At 40.6% G+C, this 24,770-nt stretch overlaps 1 protein-coding gene across 1 annotated transcript in view; it reads left to right on the forward strand.

Annotated features, from left to right (window-relative positions):
• The window catches only part of LOC114521014, a 44,053-nt gene continuing 19,283 nt past the window's right edge, over nucleotides 1–24,770 (forward strand). The window contains exons 1-2 of the mRNA XM_028541404.1: nucleotides 1–112; nucleotides 24,524–24,583. Coding sequence (XP_028397205.1) covers nucleotides 24,541–24,583 — 43 coding nt within the window. The 5' untranslated portion in view covers nucleotides 1–112; nucleotides 24,524–24,540. The remainder of the gene's footprint in view (nucleotides 113–24,523; nucleotides 24,584–24,770) is intronic.

The following is a 24,770-nucleotide window of genomic DNA, read 5'->3' on the forward strand; positions in this document are numbered from 1 at the left end:
AATATTCTTCAAGTAATTCAAAGCGACGAATTTATAGGAAATCAAGACAATTTCAAGGTATTGAAAGATCGTGTAAACGTTTTCTACCTGTCGCTATTTCATCACACTGAAGGTAAGTGCTCTTCTATTGTCATTTACTCAACCTCGTACCCTCCGGCTCTTTTGTTGTTTTTACTCGCTGGGGAGGGAAGGGAAGAAGGGAAGATGCCTGGCAAAGTCTGCTCACGTGATTTCAAAATAATCCAAAATTTTTGGATTATTTGGTAGGCTGGCCTTTTTCAACTATTACCGTACTGGGGGGAAGTAAACCAATGCCATGAACAAAAAAAATAAATGAAATAATATTATTATTTATTATATTGCACGCGGTCTCGTGACTAAAATGGCGTGCGCTGATTGGTTCTTTGCCGGTCTGGCAAATCCCCCAGTATTAGACCGTTGCCGTAGTAACGGTCCAACTCTCATATTCGTGAACAAAAACAAGCTTGCACTTTTATTTTTTACACGAAAAATATCGACGGAGATTAGACGAAGAAGTGCATTATTTGGTACATGTGAATATTATATTTATTCATCTTTGATTTTTGTTTATATTACTGTATCATTCTTATTTAATGAGTAAAAAACAAAGTTTTGGAAGCCATTTCAGTGCTTGCTTGGCGACTGGCTGGCGAAAGAGCCGGCAAAAATGCTGCAGCGCATAGTATAAGCATAGGCGGCCCAGAACTGATCTCGCTAATCTCGCTGACCTCGCGCGACGCTCATGTTGTCTGAACAGTCTTATATTATGACTATAATAATAATATAAGACTGTTATGATATAAGACTGTTCAGACAACATGAGCGTCGCGCGAGGTCAGTGAGATTAGCGAGATCAGTTCTATAATAATAGATTTTATTTACCGCCTTTGGCAAAGAATTACAGCGGTATTACATTAAAAATATTATAAGAATTTACATCGATCGGTTCTATAAAATATATAAAAAAATTTTCCTATATCTAAACTTGGATATATATACTCTATTATATTTCGAACACAGAAGTTCGATATAACAATGCTTTATTCTTATCAAAACACCGAATACAGCTGATGAAGGACTAGGTACTAAAATAAACGTCACTAGCTATGTTTACACCGTCTCCTAGCAACCAACTCTTCAGTTCTTCATCAGCTCACCGAAAACGGTTGATATTTTGTCGCTCTAAGGACTACCTTTCGCATTTGAGTCTATTTTCGTGGTTATTTATAAATATTGTGCTTTATAGATGGCTCAGGCCACTATGGAAAATGTTTCTGTGGAAACTGAGAGTGCTCCGCGAGCTGTGTCGCGAGAAAAAACGCCGGCTGACCGGCCGAGTAAAACCGTGTCTCAGAGCCCTTCGGCTTCGACAACAAAACGGAGACATTCATCTCATACAAAGCACAAACATTCGTCAAAAAAGGCTAGGAGTAAGCGAAGTAAGTTTTCGCGTTCGTACTCCACTTCAGGATCGAGTGAAAGTTCCTCGAGCACGAGCAGTAGCTCTGATACTGAATCGGACTTTTTGTCCCGCTAAAACAACTCTTCGTGTCAAATCGCGAGCACTTCTGCGGAACTTGACTATTCCCTTGACACCTCAATAGTTGATTTCGCAGCGGAGGCTGCTTTTAACGGCCTTTCTAAGAACGCTCGTAAAGACCTTTTGAAAGATACGCCAATGCCTCATCATGCTGATTACGGCCTAAAAAAGTTGACTCTTTTTAAAAAATACCTAAAAAGAAACGGTACGCCTTTTAACCCGGTCATGGACCGACGTCAAATGAACATTGCCGGGCGTATTTTGGATCCTCTTGGGCCTTTAGCCCAGCTTTGGCAAAAAGCCCTTTTAGCAGAGCAAAGTAAAACGGGTTTGGATCCGGCTGAAGTGGTCGAGCTGGTTCAACGTGCCGTTGCTTTGACCGGGAATGCGAGCTTTTGTGCTCTCGCTGATCGCCGAAAAGGGCTTTTGGCGAAAATTTCTTCGGATTCATTAGATCTTCTCGAGGATCAGTCCTTGTTTTCTCAAGGTTCTACCGACCTGTTTGGGAAGAAATTTAAGAAATCTTTTCTTAAAGAGCTGAAGCTTTCGAAAGAGCTTGATTCGTTAGTAGGACGAGCTTGTTACCATGGCAACAACAAGTCGAAGCCTTTTCGTTTCCAGCCCGGGAAAGGCCCGGGCTTCAATACTCGCCCGTGGGGCCAGAGATTCTCAAACCGTGGAGGCCAGCACTCGTATCGTCGGGGAAAAAGCCATGCGACACAGTTCGCACGTCCGGCAGAGAACAAAATCTAACAGGTATTGCAAAAGTCCAACCAATGTTGCATGTACCCGCCTTACAAAAGGCTCGGGAACTGGACTCGCAGGTAAACGTACTGCCTTCGAGTCGTTTAAAGATAATTTTCGATCATTGCTCCTCCAGCAAAGCTCGCAGGACGGCTGGTTCATTTTCTTCTCAACTGGAGGCAAATAACTCTAGATCCGGAGATTCTAGACACGGTGTCGGGCTACAAACTCCCCTTTACGGCCCCGCCGATTCAAACCAGGGCCAAGGCACCTTTGGTTTTTTCTCAGCTAGAGTCAGAGAAGGTCGACTCCGAGATAGCTCTTCTTCAGGAAGAAGGAGCTTTACACGTTACCGGTCCAGTTCCCGACCAATTTGTAAGCAGTATATTTCTAGTTCCAAAACGCGACGGAAATTCTCGTCCTGTTATCAATTTAAAAGATCTAAATGTGTTTTTTCAGTACGATCACTTCAAAATGGAAGGGATCCATCTCTTGCGCGACTTACTCCAGCCAAACGATTGGCTGGGCAAGATCGATCTGAAGGATGCGTACTTTGTGATTCCCATTTGAAGGAACCACAGGAAGTATCTTCGCTTTGTTTGGAAAAACTCTCCTCGAGTTCACATGCCTTCCGTTCGGCCTAGCTGTAGCCCCGAGGGTGTTTACAAAGATCATGAAGCCAGTTGTGGCACTTCTGCGGAGATCCGGTGTTCGATTGATAATTTATTTGGACGACATTCTCTTTATGAACACGTCCAAAGAGGGTCTACAACAGGACATGATTACAGCTCAGTATCTATTAGAGAACCTTGGGTTTGTAATAAACCCCGAGAAATCGTGTTTCCAACCAACACAACAAATAGAATTTCTCGGGTTTGTCGTGAATTCCCGGGGTATGACTATGCTCCTGCCAGATTGCAAGGTAACGTCAATCAGAGAGATTTGCTCCACTCTTCTTTCGCAGCAAAATGTTTCAGTGAGGGAGTTATCCCAGTTGATAGGCAAGTTAACGGCCTCAATACAGGCCGTTTTTCCGGCCCCACTGCATTATCGCCACTTGCAACGCTTGAAACACAAAGATCTAGCCCAACAAGGGAATTTCGACTCGAGAATAGCTCTTTCCTTTGAGGCAACGGACGAACTTCGATGGTGGCTAGCACATTTGGACGCCTGGAACGGACGGGCGCTTCTTCACCCGTCCCCGGATGTCGTAATCGAGACCGATGCATCTCGGTTGGGTTGGGGCGCTGTTTGTCAAGGAGTCAGAACAGGCGGTTTGTGGTCCCAGATGGAGAGGAAGCTCCACATCAACTGTCTGGAACTTCTGGCCGGTTCGTTTGCGGTCAAGAGCTTTGTGAAAGACCGTTTGTGTGTTCATGTGCGCCTGCGTATGGACAATACTTCTGCAGTGGCGTACCTCAACCGCCTGGGAGGAACACGGTCATTAGTCCTCTCCAACCTTGCCCTAGCTCTTTGGGAATGGGCCTTGGCACGCAACATTTTCCTCAGTGCCGAACACCTTGCGGGATCTCTGAACATCTCGGCCGATTGGGAGTCACGCAATTTCCTATATTCGAGCAACTGGAAGCTTTGCCCGGAGATCTTAAGCTCCCTGATGCGGATTCGAGGGCCTTGTATGATCGATCTTTTTGCCGATCGTCTGAACTCGCAGCTACCCCAGTTCTTCAGTTGGAGGCCGGACCCGTTAGCCCTCGCCTCAGATGCCCTTCAACAGGACTAGTCGGTGGGAAGGAATTACGCTTTTCCCCCATTTTGCCTAATCATGCGCTCGCTGGCGAAGCTGAGGGCCGAAGGGGAGAGTTGATTTTAATCACACCAGTGTGGCCTACACAGGGTTTTGTGTAGTGCGCTGTCTAGATTCTTACATTGCCCGCACTAGAGTTTTTCGCCCACCTTTGCGTCCTAATATCGAACGGCAGCTCTTGATTAGCTACCATAGACCACACCATCCGGTTCAGTCATGTTCCATTGCACGTTGGATTAAATCCATTCTGGCTATCGCTGGAATCGATACCAATATCTTCAAGAGTCATTCTACGCGGTCCGCATCGACGTCAAAAGCTGCAACGGGAGGTGTCTCCTTGGAGGAGGTTTTGCGCATGGCTGATTGGTCCGGATCGTCCTCCTTTACTCGTTTCTATTATCGTCCGTCGTTTAGTGATGGTTATGCTCGGGCGGTTCTTTCCTAGCTTAATAACTTGGGAGCTAACTGAATTAAGTTGTGTTTTCACCCAGCTTTAAACAAGCATTGTTATATCGAACTTCTGTGTTCGAAATATAATTGGGGATTTTGCAAGGGCGCGAAACGCCCGCAGTAAAGTCAAGATTATATGAGAACACAGAAGTGAGATATAACAATCCCACCTCCCCCCCTTTTTCGAACTACGGGTCTTCTTCTTTTCTCTTTTAGATTTGCAAGAGGAAATATCGCGTTATGATCGGTTCCTGATCTGTTGGTCATATTTTTATTTAAGAATTAAAAAACGAGTCGCGTGCCTTTATGGTGTAATAATGCACGATGGGGGAATGTTGGGAGAATACGAGAGAAGCTTGTAAAACACGAGGCGTAGCCGAGTGTTTTACAAGCTTCTCGAGTATTCTCCCAACATTTCCCCGAGTGCATTATTACACCATAAAGGCACGCGACGAGCTTTTTTAATTCTTTTATAATATAAGAAGAAATTATAGGGCAACAACAAAGTTTATTTATTTGATCAATAATGAAATTCTCCTTACATGTTATTTAAGATGTTGCTTAGCAACAAAGACTTCAAAGCCAGAAGCGTGCATTATGGCTTCACAATGCACGCGCGGTAGCCAATCAAATTGCTTGTTATATCATACTTATATTATAAATTGGTTTTATTCAATATTAGTTGAATTAGTTTTATTCCAATGTTTGCTGATTTCGAACTGAAGAGTTGGTTGCTAGGAGACGGTGTAAACATAGCTAGTGACGTTTATTTTAGTACATAGTCCTTCATCAGCTGTATTCGGTGTTTTGATAAGAATAAAGCATTGTTATATCTCACTTCTGTGTTCTCATATAATCTTGACTTTACTGCGGGCGCTTCGCGCCGTTGCAAAATCCCCAATTTATATTTATAAAACTGCTTTGTAGAAATGCATGCAAGTATGACTATTTTAGTTTTTACTATGTACATTAAAATATTTCAGCCAGGCAGCTCTCGGTATAAAAGATTGTTTATGTCTATCTGTCGATGAAAAGGGCGCCGAAAGAGGGTTACAGCCTGTTCTTAGATTGTGTTCATTTACATTTGTACTACGGATCAGTCTCTTGCATGGATGATTTTCTGAATTTAGTATATTTTCATACTCTTTACTTGTTAGATAGTTTCTTCTTGATGCAAGTGACTCGATTTTATTCCTTGGTAATCCAATAATATCTAAACAGCGGCTTTGTACTCTTTCAATGTCCTCCTTTAGGTAATCTGGTATGCCTGCCCAGATTGGCGCCCCATATTCCAGAATGGGTCTTATCTTTGTACAATAGGTCATTAGTCCTATATCACTTGGAAGATTTGCTTTTCTACATGCCCTCACGAAATAGATTCTTTTACTTGCCCTCTTAACGATATCTTGTACATGAGATTTCCATTTAAGGTCGTTTTGCATGGTAACCCCAAGAAGTTTGAATTTTGTGACTCTTTCAATCGTTTCATTTCCTATACTAATACTTAGGGGAGCTGAACTTGATCTCGTAAATCCAATCCACATATCCTTTGTCTTACCGGTATTCAGCTGCATTTTATTCTGAGTAGCCCATTCTTCCAAGTAATTCACTACTTCCTGCATTTTACTATTTGATCCAGTAGAAACAAGTTCGTATTGGCTACAATCATCGGCATATTTACATGTGGATATTGAAAGTTCACTTGCATGGGATACAATCTTCCATATCATTAATGTAAATGTTAAATAGCGTAGGTGAGATAACTGCTCCCTGCGGGACACCAGCTGGTACTGCTTCAACTCTAGAGAGAACATTTAGGACCTTAACTTGCAGTGTTCGGTTGGTCAGAAAACTTTGACACCATAACCAGAATGACTTATTAATCCCCATATTTTCCAGTTTCGTTAGAAGAATTTCATGATCTACGAGATCGAACGCTTTTCGGAAATCTACAAACAACGCATGTACACCATCATATGCCATATGGGCTACCTTGATCTGTGGCATCATACCAATCTTGAGTCATACTTGACAGTGCACTCACTGTTGTTCTACCCCTCGCAAATGCGTGCTGATTGGTTTTAATTTTAAAATCAACTTGGTTTAATCGTAATTGCATCTTCTCCAGGACTTTGGCCACTTGCGGTAAGACTGAAATCTTCCTGAAGTCGGTACTTAAATCCTCAGGGGTGTTTACTTTCGGAATGGGGTGATCAGAGCATGTTTATAGGAGCTTGGATATTTGCATTGGAGGATACTAGCGCATATAATTTCATGAATACTCGGAGCTAATTCTTCGTGAAAACGCTTTAATACCCAAGCAGGAACCCCATCAGCACCAGATGCTTTCCTCGGATTTAAACGTTTTAGTATTGTCTTTACTTGTCCCAATTCTGGGCCGCCTATGGTATAAATAAATAAACTAAATACTGTATGCCATATAATAAATCCCTTATTAACCGAATACGTTCGGTCCGTACTGGAAAAATATCAGACCTCGGTCTTTTACGGACCTCGCTATCGCTCGGTCCGTACTGTCAAGACCTCAGTCTGATATTTTTCTAGTACGGACCTCAAATTCGGTTAATAAGTAGTATATACCACTTGTCAAAGTTTAGTGTTCATAGCATTTCATTGGTCGAGAGCGAATCACGCCAGAGTGACGATTTCACTGCAGAGTGAAATAATGTGTTATTTCATGGGAAATGACAAGTGACAACCTTTATAAATCACGTGCAGCGCACCTGGACGTGTGATCTTTAGACTGTTTATCCATTTCAAATTTTGTCTTTTATGAATAGATGTTTCGTTGTTTACCTTGTAGTTTGGTTTTTCTTTGACAAGTGGTATATAATAAAAAACGTATTTACTGAGAACTCAGAAAACATTTTGGGACCCTCGATCATCGATATTTCACTCGGCTTCGCCTCGTGAAAAAGTGGTAAAGTAATAAAACCTACCTCTCTAGCTCAGTGTGCCTAAGAACATTGCACCGGCATTGCAAAAGTGTAGGTTTGATTCCTGCTGAAGGACCAAAAGTTGACTCATGTATCTCAACTTTTCCTGTCTTGAATTTGAAATATGTATGATCCCTATATAGCTCCGTAGCTGTATATACTTTCTCATTTAATACTAAGTACCTAGTAATGTCCACTGCCTTGCAGGAGATACAAATTATTTTTGACCCATTGCAATCAGTTTCTTGTGTTTTTCAAGCCAAATGAAAAGATTTTTCATGTCTACTTGAATTTCTTCAAAATGTGCATGCTTTCTTCCTGGTCTCCTCTCAAATGGCTTTATCTTTCTCAAATCTTTTAGCGTCATCATTTCATCTTCTGTGGGACTTTTGTGACTGTGCACTTGTGACACTCTTGAAATATGTCATATCTCGGTAACTCTCTTTACAATCTACTGAATACCAGCGGCTCCTTTGGATGCCCTTATGTGTTTTGTTTGGCACCATTGCTTTAATGATAACTTTGCTTAATTACTCTGTTGCATATTTCTTGTGCCATGTCACAAGAAATATTCCTCCCTTTACCACCATGCCAGCTTACAAATCCTCCCTAAGTGAGCCTATGCGTTATTTCCTCTGATGCAATAGCTTCAATTTGGGTGATACTTGTGAACATTTCCAGTGCATAGTTATGGGAATTTGCTGATTTGAAATATAATAGCAATACTTTTTGTTGATGTTATTCCTCGAACCATCTCCTTCTTTGCATATATCGATAAGTTGCATCAAGAAGACAGCTAACTGTATTATGTTTAAACCATAAAACCTGCCAACATAAGATAAAAAATTGTTGGTTCAAGTACTTACATTAGTTAAAAATATTAGTTAAAAATATTATTAAATATTAATAGTACCATGGCCAGTGTTTATATAAATATCAATGCAAGCATTGTGCCTAGTTGTGCATTAATCCAATTAATCTTGTTATAAACTTACCTTACTGGTGAATTAGTAGATGACATTATAATGGCAGAGTACCATAAAAAAATATCTGAGAAATTTATTGTACCTAACAACATTGTATATACCTGATTCTATCTGGCTCAGTATCTTGACAATATTCATCATCACCAAATACAAGCCTGTCAACATCAGCGTGATTAAGATTTTCTTTCTCAGGGTCTGGGATAACAAACTCATCAACAAATGCACTGATGACTCTGTCAAAATATTCCATCTTTTTTTCTCTCTCTCCATATGCATGATTCCATGTGGTGGTATGTGTTTTGTTGGAGAACCATTCACATCTTTCAGTCCCCAAAACTCCATTGCAGCTTCTAGAATTTATGCTTTCCCAACACTCAATAAGAACTGCTCTGAACCCTCACATGAATTTGTAACCTTTTGAGGTGTCACATTTAATCCATTATATTTCTCTCTGAGTATTTGAAGGTACCAATTTCTCTTACAGAACCAGAGTTGTGAAGGAGTTTGTAGACAAAATAAAAAAGCACAAAATTATATTGAACATACATGTACAGTACATTATATAGTTTAATATTTCATCTGTGTTTGAAACCCTATAAACTATAAACAACACACATAGAGAAAGAATAAAATGTTCATGGGCATGGTGCAGTTATTTCTGTAATTATTAAACTGGTCAGCCTATTAGGTACAAGGTATCCTCTGAAACAGTTTCTTTATTGATAAAAGCAATTTTATGGATTATCGATAGTAATCAATTTCAAAAGTGATTACTCCAAAACATTAATGTAGGTGTATGTATGTATGCATGTACTCGCGTCAGAGAATTCATGCAATTCGATAACCTGTCACATTTTTTTGTAACGGTAACATCACTAAGCGCTGGCAACTGCAGGATCAATTTCTCCCTCTTACTCCTGAACGAATCTGGTAACTCAGCGTCCCGAACGGTTATGTCCAAACACAATTCTTGGAAGAGGATCTTCAAGTTGATACTGAACGGCGTAATTAACCCAAGGGGGTCAAAAGCTCTCGCCCTTATCTTCAAAACTGAACCTTTTGTGACAGGTAATTGTTTGGCAAAGGCTACCAAATCTTGCATGCTGTACTTGAATACTTCGCTCACGTAATTCCACGTAAGGCCGAGAACCTTTATTTCGCATGTAGCTATTATCACTACTTAACGGATTAACTGAGACTTTCGCATAGGACGCATCATCCTCTGTACATCCCAACAACTCTTTGCACTGCATAGCCTTGACGATCTCCTCTTCTCTACGACTTTCAAGGACGCTATTATTTTCACACTCCGAAATATACTGTCGTACACGATACGAGTTGCTATTCCATTTACGAAGATTGAAACCACCCTTAGCCATCAACTCCTTTGCTAACTTGTACAGATGTATTGTTTTTTCCTCCGAATCAGTACCAGTCGCCAAATCATCAACATACAAGTCATTCTCCAATATCTTTGTAGTTTCAGGACCACGCGTCGAAAACTGAGAAAGATGATGTTTGATTGTTGCTCCTAAAATGGCCGGGTTAGGTTTCAGACCAAAAACAAGGCGACAAAAATGGTACACAACTATCTCAGATAAACCGTTTTCCACCCTCTTCAACCACAGAAACCGTATTGAAACTGAGTATCGAAGTCAAAGTTCTTAATTCTGGTGAAAGTTTATCCCATAGGTACGGGCCAAAGTATCTTAGAGAATGCTTGCCGTATTTAATCCCGCTAAATCTAGGGCGGCGAAAATCAGAATTTCTAAGGTTATATGTAGATTGTGGACTTAGATTTAAAATATTATTAGGTAACAATTTATGTTTGATTTTGTACATAAAGATTGCTATATTTTGCAACCTTATATTAATAATAATAATAATGTTTAATTGATCAATTTTTGCAGTCTTACGACTGAATTGCAATTGAATTTACAGGCAAAGAATTTTAGATAAAATATGGAATATGTTTACTATATTTACAACATGTTGCTATAAAATTCTATTAAATTTAAGATTACTGTAAAATGTTCCGCTACGATAAAGTATTAATACTAAGACTATACTAATATGCTTAAAGTTTTGATTTTTTCGCATAATTTGGGATAAAAGAGTTCAATAACCTATTCGTATTAATAATGGGAAGATTAAATCTTCTCAGTTCTCTAAAATTATGTGTTGGTAAGTTTTCTTTAGGTAGTAAATGGCGTAATTTATGATCATCTTTTGTTTCGATGGACGAGAATAGTTTTTGTGATAACTTTTCTCTTCTGTCCTTCAGTGTTAATAATTTTGCTTCCTTTAATGCGACTTTTGGACTTGATTCCGGGTAGATTATCCGCAAGGCTCGATTTTGGACACGTTCCATATCCACCGACAAATAATCAGGAAGGCCTGTGGAAAACTTGGCAACCGTATTCTAAGATGGATCTAATGCATGCACAGTAGAATTGAATCAAGGAATAATGATCTACACCTGCACGTTTTAACTGCCTTAATAAGTATAGTCGTTTTGATGCTTTTAATACAATATTTTCGATATGACTGTTCCATTTTAGGTCTTCCGTGATGGTCATACCCAGTAGTTTAGCTGATTTAACAAGTTCAAAGCGTTCGCCATTTAGAATCAAACCATCATCAGTAAAGGGTCTTCTAGTAAAGTCAATTCGGAGCTCTTTACACTTTATCGGATTTAACTGAAATTTATTTTCATTGGACCATTTAGCAACTTGGTCTATTGTATCTTGTAATCTACTTTCCATGTTCCTTAAGATGACTTCAGAAATGGTCGTGTCGTCTGCAAATTTCCATATACTATTTGTGGGGGAACCATTGATACGTAGATCGTTAATCATGGCTAAGAACAGCCATGGACCAATCCTGGTTCCTTGTGGAACGCCCGCTGGAACTTGTAGGAAGTCGGATACACCTTCGGTTGATATCTTTACTCGCTGTAATCTATTTCGTAGAAAGTCCGTAATCCAATTTACGATTGTGGGTTTTAAACCATAACTGAGTAATTTTGCAATTAGCAAATTATGATCAACCAAGTCGAAGGCTTTCCTGTAATCGAGTAAGGCTACTCTTATCGCTGAGCCTGTGCCATCGGTTTCAGTTAGCCATTTGTGTAACATTGAGATAAGAGCAAACGTTGTACACGAGCCTGGTACAAAACCAAATTGTGATGGATCCAAGGATCTAAGCAAAGTCGGCCTCAGTCCTCTGTCAATGATGAATTTTTCTGCCACTTTTGATAAGGTTGACGTCAGAGAAATTGGCCTTAGATCTTTATTAAAGTCCGTGATCTTTGATTGTTTAGGGATGGGGGGAACGTCAGCCATCTTCCATGCTTGTGGGACTTTGCACGTTTGGAATGAGCAGTTGATAATATCAGCAACGGCAGGTGCTAATATATCGGCGTATGTCTTCAGTACCCAGTTTGGTAACTTGTCCGGGCCATTTGCTTTTGTGGCGCTTAATTCACGTAAAGTTTTTGCGACCACCATTTCGGTAACTTGTATTGGTTCGTCGTCGTCTTCCTTCAAGACACATACGTCATTAGTCAGCGGATTGTAGTCTGCCATAACACTGATAAAGGCTTCATTGATCTTATTTGCTAGTTCGTAATCGTTGCAATTTAAGTTCGTAGTCAAGCTTGATCGAAAATCTGGGTTATGCTTTTCCGAAGAGCCACATAACAGTTTGATTTCGTGCCACCATCTGTGCGGTTTAATTTCCTTTAGTCCACGGACTTTAGATAGATAATAACTTTTTCGGCATCGCTTCCTTTCACGGTTTACTTTGTTCCTTAAATGCCTGAATAAACCATCCTTTCCTCGTGAAAACGCCTTTTGCCTTTGAATAATGAGCCGTTTAAGCTGGTTAGTCATCCATGGACGATCAGACACATGAACTTTTATCGAACGTTCCGGCATCAGGATATCTAATCCACAATGGATAAGTTCGGTAAAAATTTCTAATTTCTCATCAACAGTCGGGGCGGTTGATAGCACGTCTTCCCAAGCTATGTTTGACAGAAATCTCCCAAGACTTCCAACTTTACTTGGTCTTCTATCCCGTACTTTGATTAATCTTTTATGGCACCCGGTTCTTTGTCGCCTTGTTGGAAATATTAAGATAGTTATATGATCGGATAAGCCAAATGGAGGGCTAGGAATAGGTTCAGTGTAGAATTTATGTAAGTTAGTAAACACTTGATCCAGGGTATTTGCACCTCTTGTGGGAAAGGTCACCATGTGTTTAAGCTGGAAGCACCTGGCAGTTGATTTAAACTCTAGTTGGTTGAAGTCTCCAGCCAAAATGATCGCACTATTAGTGTGTATGGTTTCAACGCGTTCTAACGAGTTTTTTAGATGATCCAGCATTGCTTTATTATCCGAATTGGGTGGATGGTAAATAACCGCTACAACTATATTATGGAATCCACGGGGCAGCCTTTCTGGACGAAGTAGTAGCCATAGTATTTCGTATTCGTCCGCTTGGAGATCTAACAGAATTTTACTTTCAATAGAGTCTTTAATGTATGCACAAACTCCCCCATGTGAACTGTTAATGCGGTCACGTCGAAATAATTGGTATCCGTTTATTTTAATTGACTGGTCTGGTATCGATTCTTTAAGCCAAGTCTCTGTAAAAAAGGCTATATCAGGGTTTTCCAGGCTAATCGTATAGGCTATTTCATCAATCTTTGGTACAATTGACATCGTATTGGACAGTAGGAGAGATGGAACGAACTGAAGATTGTTGCAAGGTGCTGACTTTTGGACAGACTTATTCATATTAGATCTATTAATATTGTTAACATCCGTCAAAGCATCATGCTTTACAATATTTACGTACTTAAGGTTAGCTATGTTCCGCGCATTTTGCCTAGATCTATGGCCATGAGCGCGAGAAGATATTCTGACTTGAATTGTGTGAGCCATTACACGTACGTTGATAAAATTCCCTTATGGGTTAAGTTTATTTCATGCTTCGCAAGATGCTCCTCCTTTGGGCGCCAAGGCTTACAAGTAACAAATTTTGGCCAGAAATTATCTTCTTGCACGAGTGAACTAGCAGCCAGGGGGACATGGATCTTCGATGAAAGAGTTCCACTGCGCCGACTAGGGAAAATGGAGATATATGTTGGGACTATATTTTTCTTCTTTAGGTAAGATAAAATCTGATTTTCATTCACGTCTTGGGCGATGCCAGATAGAAAAAATTTCTTTATTTTCCTTCGCTTTCGCTCTACTCCGATAAAACCATCGGACTCGCTAAAAGGCACCTTGTTTCTGCTTGGTGATTTCTGCAGGTTTACCTTAGGTTTATTACTCGTATCAATTGCATGAGATGACTTTACAGTGTTTGCGTAAGTTAATTTACATTCTTGCGATGAAGGCGGCTCAGCACTTGTTGTATCATTATTAGGTTTTAACTGGTCGTTCTCGCTTAATTTCACGACAACAAGGCTATCATTAGTATTTTCGCATGCATCATCAATAACAATGGGTTCTTGATTAGTGAGATCGTTAACAGATTCCGGCCCATTGATCATATTAGGATTTGCGAAATCGTTCAAGACAAAAGGCTTCACAATTGTTGCATCATTAATGTTATCTTGATTAATATATTCAGATTGTTCGCTCGCTTCATTCGGAGGCGCTGCCGAGTTTAAATCGTCTTGGCCGCCTTTATCTTTATCCATAAAGCTCTGGAAATGCGAAATCACCGATGTTATGTGAGAAATCGTCCCCGATAAAGCCCGAATCGCTTCCGAGTTTACCAACTGGCCTTGTTGAAGGTCATCTAGAATTACATTGACTGTAGACGATTGCATGCCCGACTGCCGAGCGTCCAAAATGGGAGCTTCGGAAGAGCATATCAGCTTACAAAACTTTTGTGTAATCTCGTTCGCTCTCGCACCATCAAGGTACAACAGATTCTTATTCTTTTTCCACAATATGGTAGATTCATCAAAAGTGAAAAGTTTTCTATCCCCACCAGGCTGCGACCATATTCCTTCGAGTTCTAGGTCGTCCTTTATGAACTGCTTTAAAGATTCGTAGTCGCCACTCCACGCAAAGCATAATTTTCCGCTTAATGTTGACGCCATAAAAGTTAACACATTTAGCTGATCAGGTTTATACCAATTATAAACGATAAAAGATCAGTTTTACACAACAAAGAACAAGCCGTCTGCATAGCATGCATGAATTGGCCACAGGCATATTATAAAGTGTAGTCATATTAGCTCTCTTTAAAAGCTCTGGATAGGACGAACCCCAGTCGCAAAAAACAGCCCGCAGTCCTCTTTCATTAATTCGTTCTAATTTGTTCTTATCACTTTCCTTGCAAAAGTGCCAAACAAGGCTACAGTAATTGAAATAGGGCATAATGGCTGCTTTATATATATGCAATTTTGCAGTAGTTGGTATCAACTTCCTAAGCCTCATCAATACCCCAATTCTCTTACTCGTTGTCTTACAAATATTGGACACATGTTCAGAAAAATTCAGATCTTCGTCTAAAGTCACTCCTAGAAGTTTCATCTGCTTCGCCTGACGTATTGTATGGTTGTCAATATCTACATCTGTATTATTGCCGTTATTGCCTTTGGTCATCATCATAACCTGATATTTGTCAAAATTAGCTTCCAAATGGTTATCCTTATACCAGTCACCCGTGGTTTTCCCATCCAACTCCAGTACCATTGATGCTTCTTGGATTGATTGATTTGAGGAATAAAGTTGGTGATCATCCGCGTACATTGAGAGTTGTGAACTGATGTTTTCGTAGAACAAATCGTTTTGATATATGTTCCACAAAACTGGTCCCAATGAGGAACCCTGTGGACAACCACGCGTAACAGTTTTCCAATCGCTGCTCACGTTATTGGCAAGTCTGACCCTATTTTTACGATCCCTAAAATAGGATTCTAGGATTGACAAGGAGCTATTTGACATACCATATGCTTGGAGTTTAGAAAGCAAAAGTGGTGGGTACATAGAGTCGAAAGCTTTACTCATATCTGATGAGAGTACTCCTACGATTTTATTATGATCGAGTGCTTGCTTCCAGTCCTCCACTAGACGAATAAGTGTAGTCTCACAACTATACGATTTCCTGTACGCAGACATGAAATCATCAAAGATCTTATCTGTCAATTCACATATGATCTTTGATGATTTCATGTCTGCGTACAGGAAATCGTATAGTTGTGAGACTACACTTATTCGTCTAGTGGAGGACTGGAAGCAAGCACTCGATCATAATAAAATCGTAGGAGTACTCTCATCAGGGACTTTGACACACATTACAAATTGACTGATGGTGACGCCTTTTACATTTCTGACATTGAATATTCTAATGCACGGTGTCCCAATTTAAACACAAAAAGCAACGACAGTCTCGCATTATAGAATCTCTTTACGTTTGCTAATATCCTTTACTTCCTCGCAAGATGCAGAAAAATCTGACTTCGAACAAAACACACATGAAATGTTAGAAGGTTTGCTGCTCGACTTGTTTAAAAAGGCTCCTGTAACATTCCGTCCGGCATTCATACGACTTCTTTCCCACGGTTTTCTATTGTCAAAGTTACTATTATGTGTTTGTAATGAAAAACTTGCTTCACGTGCCTCAACTTCTACCTTTAGTAACTCTGTGATATAACTCAACTCTAACAGAGAACCTTTCGTCTTTCGTGTAACCAACAATCGAATATCGGGGGGTAGCTTGGACATCACTGTGCGTACTGTTGAGCACTAATGCCAAGAGTTTCGAGTCCGCGTACGTGAATAATTAACTGATCTAGAGCCCAAACTAGGCAATTTTAATAAGTCGTCCATGTGTGCGGTAATAATGGTTTGTGATTTACCAAATCTTTTCTTTTAATTGTTCTATAGCAACAGTGTAATTCGCATTCGTCAATGGCAAACCTTGAATTGCTCGGGCTGCTTCATCCTCAAGTTAGGTGCTTAAATAATTGAATTTGTCAATACGAGAAATTTCTCTTCATTCTTGTCTATTAAAAATTCAAATTACTCCCAAAATGCATGCCATTTCTTTACATCGCATGCCATTTCTCGAATTTAGGCGAGCACAATTTTGGTAACTTTGGTTTGGCCAACCTGACTTGGTGTTTCAATTACCGGTACTACGGTTGCAATTTCACTTGCTTAATTTACAGACTCATTCAGGCTTTCATTCAAATTTGTATCTACTGGCGTGTTTGTTTCAACTTGCGTATTCGTGTTCAATTGCGTACTCGTTTCACCTACGATATCTGCTTGCACATTTGTACCATCCAATATATTCGACTGTGGTTCATTAATTTCAACGGATTGATTAGGCAACTCAGGCGTATTTTTTTTCAGCAACGTTTTCTCGTGTTTTTTTTCAACAAATTGTTAATTTTACGCCGTACCTCTTTTATCTTCTCAGCATAACTTGATGACTCGTTTACCTCATTTTCAATGTCGTCTTCTTTTATCTTGCTTACAAATCCTTCGTCCAACGATTCTAGTAACTTTCCCTTCGCCTCTATCGTTCCACTAAATGTTTGTAAACGATCAATCGTTTCTTCAGAATCGGGTACCTCTAACAAAATTTGCTCACCTTTCTTTAATAGCCTCGTCAAAACACCTCGATGAGCTCCACGAACTGCGATATATATAAACATACTTGTATATAGCTTAATAAGTATGGAGTTATTATCTAACATAAGCCTGTATAACATATCTGTAATAGGAAAACTCGTTATATTCTTCAAATTACATATTTACATATGACGTCGTTATCTTCTGATTTCTATATACTACATTATTTCAAACAAACAAAATGTCAACAATAACAATATGAAGGCTATTGATAATAGTCCTTATTCGAGTTCAAGTTCCTTGCTTTGTTGAATGTTTCTATTTACATAAAACCAGAGTGGAAACGTTCTACTGGTTTTCTAGTTCTCAATGACTTTCGTAACCCCTGCTGTTCTTTCTTTGGTTCTCCTTCTTCATGATTAAGTTCGTTTTCTTTTTTGTTGTTCCATTCGTCATCGCTGTCATCCGTTATAACTTTCTTGAAATATGACACGTTCCTGGTAATTGTTCTCCGGTCCCCTGTCTTTCTGCAACTATGGTGTTGTGCTTTCGCTCTTTCACTGTATAATGTAGTGGATCGAACTTTAGTGTTATCTTTTGTTTTTTTTCTTGCTTGCATATGTCTGTGTCACCTTGCTTCATGCGTGACTCTTTCACTCTTTTCTTCCTATTATAGTATTCTTTATTTTCTTGTTCATTCATTTTTCTTGTTTCTTTCAACTCTTATCTCCAGTTCTTTCCTTTGACTTCAGCTGTTTTTAGAAGCTTTCCAATTGGTTTCATAAATCTCTCCACAACCGGGTTTCTTTGAGGCCACAACAGTGTACTGGTTGCCCATTCTATACCTAACACCATTAAATGGTGGGCCGTTGTCAGATTTTAGTTTCTTTGGGATTCACATGAGTCACATAGTTTTGGGCTACACTCAGTGAAATGAAAATAACGGGAAGGCTACCTTCTGACCAGAAGTTGAAACTAAGTCACCCCCACGCAAAAAAACACGCCCAAAACAAAAGTATTTTGTTGTGATTTCGTAAATCTGATAAAAACAACCAAAAGCGTAGAGCCTGGCGTGACAACCCAACAATATTTGTTTTATCTATAATAAATTCAATTTTCCATATAGTCACTTTGAATCACAGTCGTAATTCGTAAAACAGTTCACCTGGTTGAATCTAAGATTAATAATTCAAATTACACAAGGGCCTCTTGGGCCTGTTAGTGTAATTATGATTATACGAGCAAACGAAGGGAGAAATATATGGGAAAACAAATGGTAAAGCTTGTCTTACCGTGCTCTAACTCACATTTCAACGTTTCCGGAACCGGAAATGAAGAGAAAAGAAAAAGAAAACAAGCCCGGGTCACATGACTCGGCCTATAAGTACGTGCCCCCATTTATATGGGAAAACAAATGGTAGATTTCAACGTGGGAGGGCAAAACCAATCTGCTAGCAAAGAACAATAACAAGAAAACGCAGTTTTATTGAACGATATGGACAAATAACAAACAAAATGCAAGAAATAAATGCTAGCCAACATTAATTTTGTTTAAATTCGAACATGTAACTGAAAAAGAACAATTTATGATTTGAGTATTGTTTTTGCATAACTGTCATCAATCGTTGGTTTGAAATAGAATCGTTGGAAAGTTGAAGGAGATGTCCAATCGCCCATTTTGAGGATATCATTTAGTGGTAGTTGTTTTTTAGCCGCGGTTGAAGTTGACGCTGATCTGGTGGAATGAGCTTTGAATATCGTTGAATCGATGCCAGAAGCTGTTATTACATCACACAACCACCTGGCGATTGTGCTTTTGGAAACCGGTCGATGCGGACGTAGTGGCGAAAGAAACAGTTTCTTCCGGTCAGGTAGTGTACGGAAATCATTTGTAGCAATCATGTAAGACTGCAGACATTTAAAAGGACACAGCGTGTTGTCCTCCGGAAAGCATGGAAAGGCTATCGTGGTGAGAGTTCTTGGATCCCCTGTCTTTCGAGGTTTAGTAAGTGTAAAAACGAAACCATCGGGCTGAATTTTTAGAAATTGGACATCGAGATCCGATAGCACAGAGGACCTCTCTGGTGATATTAAGGCTAATAACATCAGAAGCTTCTTAGTTAAAAGTTTTAAGCATAACTTATCATTATCACCCAGTGAAGACAAATATGAGGTTACCCTGGACACATCCCATGTTGAAGAATATCTTGGTTTGCACGGTCGTTCATTAGAAATGCCTTTCATTAGTCGTATAACGAGAGGATGTTGCCCAAACGGCTTGCCATCTATCCATGGGTGTACGCATGATATGGCAGAACAAAGGACGTTTATGGTACGGTATTGGAGATTGTTATCGAATTGATCGCTTAGGAAACTTAATATGTCTCTGATATTTGCTGAAATCGGATCGATTTGCCTTGTAGCACACCAGCTAATCCATTTGTTCCATGCGGAGTCGTAGGCCTTATTTGTCGACTGTCGTGTAGCAGAGGACAATAATCGGGTAACTCTTCCCGAAAAACCTTCTGCTGAGCAGCGTTGTTGGAGATGAGCCAAACGGCTAGCTGGAGTCTTGGATACATTGGGTGGATTGCCCTTAGGTTTGACGGATCCTCCAGGAGTGTTTGGGAGGATGGAAGGCACACTGGCAGGCGTATTGCCAGTTGTAATAACAGGGGCCACCAATGTTGTGCTTGCCAAATGGGTGCGACCAGGAGGAGAGTTGCATTGTCGTCCCTCACTTTCATTAGGGTTCGAGGGATCAGATTGAACGGGGGGAAAGCATAACCCCTCGTGGAGCTCCAATCCAGTGTGAATGCGTCCGTTGCACAAGCGTTGGGGTCCGGGCGCCAACTTACGTAGCGTGGTAATTGATTCGTTAGTCTGGTTGCAAACAGATCGATATCTCTGCTTCGCAGGAAAGGTTTTATTATCCCTGACTGTATTTTCCAATCGCTCGAGTCGACGAACACTCTCGACTCTTTGTCCGCTTGGACGTTCTCGGCCTCCGGAAGATATTCCGCCTTCAGGAAAATATTGTGTTGTAGACACCAATTCCATAGTTCTAATGTCAGAGACATCAACTCTGGGGAGCGGGTTCCGCCCTGGTTGTTTATGTACGAGACAGCTGTCGTGTTGTCTAGGCGTAGTTTTACTGCTATGTTCGCCTGATGTTTCAGGAATGATCGTATTGCAAGAAAGGCTGCCTTCAGTTCCAGAACATTTATGTGGAGGAGTCTCTCCTCGTGCGACCAACGTCCGTTGGTTGAAGAATTCCCGCACGTTGCGCCCCAGCCCATCTTGGAGGCGTCCGTTGTTATAGTCATTTCGGATGCAGGGGGACGAATCGGACTTCCGTTGACCCGATGGATATTCTGAATCCACCACTGCAGTTCGCCCAGGGCTGATCTTCTCAGATACACCAAACCCTAGTAACCCCCATTGTTTAACGTTACCCGCTCGATCAGGCACGACTGAAGGTGCCGGAAATGGAGTGGAGCAAGCCAAACCGCTGGCCGGCAAGACTCTAGGAAACCCAACAGTTGAGATAGCGTGTGTAATGATGTTAGATTCTCCTTCAGCAAGGATTTTCACAGGAGGGAGGTTTTCACTATTTTCTCTGGAGGTAAAGAGAACTTCATGGTGACTGAGTTGATTATAAATCCTAGAAACTCCAGGATCTGAGTTGGGACAAGAATCGACTTCTCGTAGTTGATTATAAACCCCAGATCGCGAAACAAATTTAGCACAACCTGTGTGTGTTGCTGTAATATCACCGAGGATGACGCTACTAGAAGAATATCGTCCAAGTAGATCAGAAGTCTGATGTTGCGTGTGCGGAGGAAAGCTACGACTGGTTTGAGCAGTTTGGTGAACACACGTGGTGCCGTATGTAGACCGAATGGTAGGGCCTTGAACTGATAAACTTGGCCCTGGTAAATGAACCTCAGATATTTCTGTGAGTCGGGGTGAACGCTGATGGTTAGGTATGCATCTTTGAGGTCTAACTTGACCATAACATCTCTTGGGTTGATAATTTGTTTTGCACATAGCAAGTTTTCCATCTGAAAATGTTCGTTCTTTACGAATTTGTTCAACTGACTGAGGTCTATGACGGGTCGAAATGAGCCTCCCTTTTTTGGGACAAGGAACATCCGACTGTAGAACCCCTTTCGGGAAAAATTTACGGGGATGATAGCCCCTTTGATTAGCAAATTTGCTATTTCCTCGTCCATCGCGTCCTCTGTGCACTTTGTTGGAGGAATAACTTTTTGATGCGGTTCCGACAGGAACTCCAGTTGATAACCCCGAACTGTGTTTAAAACCTGTTGGTCCTGAGTGATACTTTGCCACTGGTGAAGGAAAAGGGGCAGCCGAGCTGTTCGCTGAGACATTAGCGGGGCCAGTTGCGATTGTACTGGGCCCGCCTGCCACGAAAATTCTGGGGCTTAACATTAGCGGAAAAAGAGCCTCGCTGGGGCCTCGTTGACCTGTGTTGGGTAGGCTCCGGAAAATTATATTTGTTTGCTGGGTGGGCTAGTGCCGCGGAACCGCCACCTGTAGGGTTTGGTTTTACATTGTATGGTTGCTTTTGCAAGTTTTTAGTAAGGCTCCGCGATAACTCGGAGTGCTTAGCTGCTAGGGAGGGCAAATCGTCCCCAAATAACATTTTCCCAGCATTGGGAAATTCACGATCAGCTAGTTGTGCCTTATCAGGATTAATCGCACCCAAAATCTTCTTCCGACGATTTGTTGTCACAATATGATTGGCAGAGCCCAACAAGCACAGCGATTGCTGTAGAGTGTTCAATAATCCTCGTTAGAAATCGTAGCCTGTTGTTCAAGGCGGTCATGTAGGCAACAAAGAGGGCCTGCTGAATTTAGTAGTGCGCGTTGAATTAGCGCCAAATCTTTGTCGCGTTGTTCGACGAATTTTTTGCGATTAGCGGGAATGTAATTTAAAATCTGTTTGTCCAGTAAAGGAGCATTACAAGCGTCGATCTCAGGGAGAGAATTTTCTCCGATAATTTCGTTAACTTGGTCTAATGTTAGGCGTGTGCTTTTTTTTTCAAGAAATTTGCCAAAGTGGTCTGAGGGAGACCATCGTCGTCGAGCGGAGCTCTCAGGGTCAAAAAACTCGCAAGAAGCTTCTTCTGCCGAAGCGACAGTGTTGGGGTTAAATTTATCGTTTATATTTGTCGGCTCAGCGCTGTCTAAAGGTGGCATAGAGCCAACTAAAGGTGCCTCAAAGGCCGAGTTGTTGTCGAATTCCTTCGGCGAGTCCGATGGGTGAATTGACAATTGATCATCGTCGAATTCGCCAAGACCTGCTGAGGTTGTGCTAGCGTTGTCGCTCAATTTCGACTCAATGGCCGATACACGAGTGGTCCAAGCCACAAATTGTTGCTTCATATCGTTGACACGAGCTTCGGTGTTATTTTCCCGCCTTCGTTTGTGGCGATGAGCTCGATTTTCCGAGTCTTTTGGCGAAGATTTTTCGCTGGGAGAAGACATATGATCACTACGATGACGTTTCCGAGTTGAATTATCAGACATCCTAGAAAACTAAGGCTTGAAGGCAAGATAAAAACGTGAAATCATGTGACCCGGGCTTGTTTTCTTTTTCTTTTCTCTTCATTTCCGGTTCCGGAAACGTTGAAACGTGAGTTAGAGCACGGTAAGACAAGCTTTACCATTTGTTTTCCCATATATTTCGACCGGAGTTTGTGAAGTATAATTCCAATATAATAGACGACTTGCGCTTTAAACTAATTTCTTATCTCGGCGATAAAAAGGACATTTTCTGAAAGAGCTTACTAAAATTAGTGAAACTGTCAAGTTTGGCAGCGAGTTGTGGTAAATTACGGAAAATATAGCCATGTGAAGTTGACGAATTTTGTATACTTTTGTATTACCGCCGGAAGTTTGTAACTAATTTAGTTACACATTTCCACACGTAATACAAAAGTATACAAAATTTGCCAACTTCGCATGGCTATATTTTCAGTATTTTCCAAAATTTCGCAGCCAAACTTTGCATTTGCACTAATTTAAGTAAGATCTTTCTATATAGCTGTGATCATTTATTTTCTTCTAGTTACTTCGATCAAAAATTAGTCTAAAGCGCAAGTCGTCCATTCCATTAAAAAAATTAAAACCATGAAACAAACAAAAAACCAAATTTCTTTCAAATTCGCTCTGTATCTGCAGTGATCTGGCGAGTCACCCGCGAATGAAGGCAAAATTTGCGGGCCCGCAAATTTTGGCTTCATGAAAACAATCATAATGTAGCGTTCCAGCTATTTATTTCAGTTCACTGGCTAGACTAGTGGTGCGGGCTATGTCTTGAATCTAACTGGGTTTCGGCTTATATAATCTGGTTCATTCAGCGATCCTTTGTGATAAATTACTCTAAAGGTAAATGCTTGTAAGCGCATCTTCCACTTTTCGATCCGTGGTGGGGGTTTGATTTGCATTGTTAAATATTGATTCGAATGCTTTATGGTCCGTTATATATATGACATCAAATTCGGATCCCAGTAAAAATATTCTAAAATGTTCGATACCCCAAACTAAGCTAAGTCCTTCAATGTCAGTTTGTGAGTACCATTTCTCCACTGGGCTGAGAGCTCTGCTTGCACACGAGATTATTTTGTAATGCCGACTGTTCTTTTCTTTTTGGGCTAAAATTGCACTTATTCCATGTCGTGATCCATCCGCTATCACAATACTTCGTTTCTTTGTATCAAAATACGTCATGACTGGTGTACTTGTTAATCGTTTTTTAAGGTGTTCGAATACTTTCTGGTGCTTCAATGTCCAGTTAAAAGCTACGTTTTTCTCAGTGGTGATGTTATTAGTGCATAGTCTGGTATGTACTCATGACAAGTGTTTGCCATTCCGAGAAAACTACGAACTTCGCCAGCATTCTAGGGAGCTGGTACTTTCACAAGATTGGCTATCCGTTCGGGATCGGGTTTTGTACCCTCTGCGCTGAATTCTAATACATGAAATGTTCTTTCTTTTTTTAGAAATTTTCTATCCTTTTACTTTCAAATTTAGGCATTCTAAACGATTAAAAGTTTTTCAGAGCCTCGTCATGTGAAATAACGCTTCGTGTGTGGAAAACGTTGTAAAAAACGACTTTCCGGATGTAGTTCCCATTTTTCATTATTCTGTTCCTTATCGGGTTGTTTTTCTTCCTGCGTGTCCGGTAAACCTGAGATTGTGTTGATTAATTGTACTAATGTGTGATCTTGTGCTGTTTTTGCACTCAGTAAATTGCCACCTGTACCCTCAATAACGCATTTTTCTCTTCCCTCCGCGGCGAGTAAAAACAACATCACAAGAGCCCAGGGTACGAGGTTGTCATTCACTGTGACCTTTTATCTCCACATACATATGAAAATTTCGTATAACCTCTTCTTGAGTCTTGATCCATAAAATTAATATAGGTCTAATTCCTGCCAACATGATATCGGCGGAACTAGAAGCTGGTGTGCCAACGCAAACAGGTTAGTATGATTTCTACGATTTTTATTATCTCATGCAGGATTAGAACGCAATTTACTCCTGAAGGGAACGCCGATTATGTTTTGGATAAAATTACTCGCTTTAGGCAACTTAGCCTTAGGATGAAATGCAGCGAATCAAAATATTCAAGATGGGCCGATTTCGGCGATTTGTTTATTCAAAACGTAA

Source organism: Dendronephthya gigantea, unplaced genomic scaffold (genome assembly GCF_004324835.1).
Source record: "Dendronephthya gigantea isolate DGI-Jeju-01 unplaced genomic scaffold, DenGig_1.0 000019F, whole genome shotgun sequence".
Taxonomy (NCBI): Eukaryota; Metazoa; Cnidaria; class Anthozoa; order Malacalcyonacea; family Nephtheidae; genus Dendronephthya; species Dendronephthya gigantea.